This window comes from Medicago sativa, chromosome 5 (genome assembly GCF_051527215.1).
Source record: "Medicago sativa cultivar Bolivia chromosome 5, Bolivia_mono, whole genome shotgun sequence".
NCBI lineage: Eukaryota > Viridiplantae > Streptophyta > Magnoliopsida > Fabales > Fabaceae > Medicago > Medicago sativa.
In genome coordinates this window covers 57,878,539-57,883,237 of record NC_140753.1, presented here as the reverse complement: position 1 = coordinate 57,883,237, position 4,699 = coordinate 57,878,539, and the positions used below count along the sequence as shown (strand labels likewise).

General features: G+C 29.0%; 1 protein-coding gene across 1 annotated transcript; it reads left to right on the top strand.

The window, feature by feature from the left end:
• The first annotated feature begins 767 nt into the window (after window positions 1–767).
• On the top strand, window positions 768–4,699 carry LOC146923435 (GDSL esterase/lipase At2g30310-like). The gene is made up of 3 exons (XM_085708581.1): window positions 768–1,422; window positions 2,037–2,295; window positions 3,571–4,699. The coding sequence occupies exons 1-3, from the start codon at window positions 802–804 to the stop codon at window positions 3,786–3,788; spliced, it is 1,098 nt and encodes a 365-aa protein (XP_085564707.1). The 5' UTR covers window positions 768–801; the 3' UTR covers window positions 3,789–4,699.

The window sequence follows — 4,699 nt, the reverse complement described above, 5'->3', positions numbered from 1 at the left end:
GGAAACTGAAAGCGACATTCATTTTAAAACATTTTTTTTTGTTAAAACGACACTCATTTTGAAACGGAGGAAGTAAATTTATTTTTTTGTTAAATTATTATCGAAAATTATCTCGAAGAAATTAATATGATTTAATATCATCAATTTCAACAATCATTTACCACCAATGTCCAGCATAGAAATTCTAATATGGACACAAGCATAAATGCATAGTGTGTTTGGACACACACATCAATGTCTTTTTTAATAATAATAAAATGAAATTGATAATATAATGATTTAGTCTTTTGAAAAAATACATTTTTATGTGTGTGTGACTAAACACTATTCATTTATATTTATGATCATGGAAGAATGTCTCAAGTAATTGATGTGCAATATGTTTAAAGTTGCGCAAATGATTAGTGCCTAATATATTTCAGTGTTGTAAATCTAGGTACCAAGTTTGAGGATTATTCTTACATGGTCACAAGAAAAAATATAAATTATTTAGGCACGCTCACAAATTGTTAACTTTATCTTTTAATCTTGGACTATTTCAAAATGATTGAAAAAGTATTTCAATATTTTGCTTTTGCATATGTGCCTAAAACTTGTTCCTGTTATTTATGATTTATGAATATGGAAGACTTGCTCCCAAGTTCGATTCCAACTAATAAAAAGAATTTTGTACATCCTTTTACGATTGCATTAAAATTAAGGACCAAATTCTCCAATCCCTTTAACTTCAAGAAATGAACACACTATTATATATAGTTAACTAAAACCTCGTCTCAATTATCAAATGAAAAACTTCAAATAATGGCTTATGCGATTCCCTTTATCATTTTAATGCACGTTTGCATCATTGCCAATGTTGCTTCAAGCTATGACTTGAAATTGAGAACAAAATTCTCATCCATTTTAATTTTTGGGGATTCTACAGTTGACACAGGAAATAACAACTACATCAAAAAAACATTGATAAAGGGAAATCATTTACCTTATGGAAAAGATTTTCCTAATCATGTACCTAATGGTAGATTCTCTAATGGAAAATTGGCTATTGATTTTCTGGCATCAAAATTAAACCTCAGAGAATTTGTCCCTCCTTTCTTGAATCCAAATCTATCAAATGAAGAGCTTCTAACAGGTGTTAGCTTTGCATCTGGTGGATCTGGTTTTGATGATTTTACAATAGCTTTAACTGGTGCTATATCAATGTCTAAACAAGTTGAATATTTCAAGGATTATGTGGATAAGGTTAAAAGCATTGTAGGGGAAAAAGAAGCTAAACAAAGAGTTGGAAATGCTTTGGTGATCATTAGTGCTGGAACTAATGACTTTCTTTTCAATTTTTATGACATTCCAACTAGAAGATTGGAGTTCAACATTAGTGGATACCAAGATTTTGTTCAAAGTAGACTTCAAATTTTCATTAAGGTAAGTTTGATTAGAATTATTTTCTTTTTTGGTATTATCAATTAGAATTCATTAATTAAAAATCATAGTTATATATATATATATATATACATACTTATAAAAGAGTTTAATAAATATCCACCAACAATTTATTAAACTCTTTTATAAGTATGTATATATATATCAACAGTACTAAATTTTTATACAAATCTTCTTTTTGGTGGTGGTCGGGGTTCGACCTTTTAGTGGTGGTCGGGGTTCGAACCCTGGACCTTGCATATTTTATGCATTTGTCCCTACCAACTGAGCTGAGCTCACGAGGACTTTTATATAAATCTTCAATCATATATATTTCATCAAGGTGACATATCATATTTATCATTTTCATTTAAATATTGAAATATGTTTATTGTAATATGTGATTCAATACATGTATGATTCTTTTCCCTAAAAAAAAAACATTTTTTTATTCTGACGGTCTATACTAATTAAACTCATTAATTATAAAAAAATATTGTAATGTTTATTTAATTCTTAAAAAATTTCTAACAAAAATTCACATAACTATTACTATAAATTCATTTCAGCATATGATTTTTATCTTGATTTAAAATAAATTTCTTAAAAAATTGTAGGAACTGTACGAGCTCGGATGCAGAAAATTTGCTGTGGCTGGGCTTCCTCCTATTGGTTGCATACCTATTCAAATAACAGCCAAGTTTGTAAAGGATCGTTATAAATGTGTGAAGGAAGAGAATTTAGAGGCTAAGGATTACAACCAAAAATTGGCACGACGTTTACTTCAATTACAAGCAATTCTTTCAGGAAGCGGAGTTATTTATACAAACATATATGACCCCTTGATTGGCCTTATCAAACACCCTGAAAAATATGGTGAGTTACAATTATCAATATTATTATTCTTTTCTTCCCTTTTATGTTCAATTTGTCAAACTTTTTCTCCAAGTTATGCTAGATCAATCAAATGATGATTAAGTAGTTTTTTTCTAATGTGGAATTCTAATCCACTAGCAGCCATTTTGACCATCTCCACTTCTAAGATAGATGTAAAACTCTTAACTCTCATCTGTCTAAGTCTAGCAAAATAATCATCGACAAACCCGTTGTATTTTCTCTTGACATTGAATTGATAATGGTAATTGCTAAAGAAAAATTGGCCAACAGAGATAAAAATTAATGGGAGAGTTTTTTTTTTTTTTTGACAAGTAATGGGAGAGTTAATGGGCGACGATCTTTTTCTTTTTTCAAAAAATTATGTTAAATATTTTATTCTTTACGTATGATAGTTAAGATTTTTCTTTAAATTTGTTTGAACTTTACAAACGTTATTCCACAAAAAGATAAAGCTCAACCAAGATTGAGTCTACTAGAAGAGGCTAGAGTCTTATAGCGTTGCAAATGAGGAACCTATATTTAGTGTCTGATAGTATCTAAAATATGATTATCTACTGTGGAAAGAACTTATAGGAAACCAAAAAATAAATATAAAGTCCAAGGTTGAATATTTTTTTTTTTTTAAAAAAAAATTTAAGTTTGAACTTTATATTTATTTTAAAGAATATTTTAAAAATAACAGAAAAAATGAAGTTAAGGCTTTGGCTCGGAGTTTAGAATGAAGCTTTAAGAATAAGGAATAATGAAATGAAAAAGGAAGCAAGGGATAGTCCTCAACTTGAAAGGGAAGTTTATGGGTGCGTTTGTTTTAGCTTTAAAAAATAGATTTTTTTTTTAGAGATTTAAAGAAAAATATGAAGTTATTTTTGTTTGCCTACAATGCATAAAAATCCATTTTTTTAAAAAAAAAAAAAAAGAGTTTTAACTTGTACATGTGTACCTCCTTGTTTTTGAAAAAAAATAGATTTTGAGAAAAACTAATCCTAATAGCTTTTCATTTTAGGGTCAAAATAGTTTTTTTTTTGATAAAATAATTTTTCTTAAAATCCTAAACAAACACTTAAAAATGAAAAAAGTGATCTTTTAAAGAAAAAATAGATTTTTTTTGAAAATAATCTGAAACAAATGGGGCCTATATTTCTTGGTAATGAAAAATGCATTTGAGAATTTTTTTAGAAAGTTTTAAAGAGTTTATATAAATTATTCAAATTCTTTCAATGCCTTTATAATATTCTTGTGACTTTTATTATACAGGTTTCAAGGAAACAAACAAAGGATGTTGTGGAACTGGCATATTTGAAGTAACTCCATTGTGTAATGAACTCACACCTGTATGTGATGACGCTTCAAAATATGTATTTTGGGACAGTGTGCATCCAAGTGAAGCAACCAACAAGTATATTGCTAAATACATAGAATTGGAAGTTCTACCCAAGTTCCAATTTCACAGGAATTGTAAATTTGAAGTCTAGAGCTTCCAACTTCATTTGTATATAGTACGAAGAATATGAAATCCATTTGGGAGTTTTGTAATTCATTAAATTCAAATATGCTAACAATAAAAGGGAGCCCCTAATATGGACCTCAAAAATAAAGGTCCACCAATGGACCCGTGCATATTACCTGCTATAGCAGGTTACCCTAAGTTTAGTAAAAATTGAATTTTATTATCTTCTTCACAAAATCACCCAACCACTTCACTCTTCTTCAAGCACTAGCTAGCATGACATTGATTTGCAGTAAAGTCATTTGAGATTTGATAAGCAAGCTTATGGATACAGCTTAACAACAACTAAGTGACATTGGGTTGCTATTTTATGTAGTTAATTCTCTCTGGGGAATCCTTTTTTTTACATTTAAATGAAATTAAAATTAAAATAACAGAAATTAGTTGGGTTTTTGTTTCTGTTATGCAGGAAGAGATTACACAAGGCAGGATAATAAAAGGATTGACATATGTGAATTAAAATTAATGTTCAGGGAAAAAAAATTGAGCTACCGAAAAAGAAGAAGAAATAAGTTCCAAGTTCTCAACATCCAGAGAAAATTTATGTGCAAAATGCAATGGTGATGATGAAAGTTCAAAATCCAACATCATAGATCTATGTAGAAAATTTTCGATGGTTATTTTCTTGTAAGATCCAACCAAATATTCCTTTCCAACTCTCTTTCAATTCCTTCCACCTTCCAATGCCTTCTGTGAAATTACCAAACTGTCCCTCTCATTCCTTGCTCTAACCTTTTGTAATTTTTTTTAAGGTAACCTGTTGTAGTAGGTAATATGTACAGGTCCATGGGTGGACCTTTATTTTTAGGGTCCATATTAGGGACTCCCACAATAAAAACATAGATATAATTTTTAAATAAATTTACCTTTCACCAA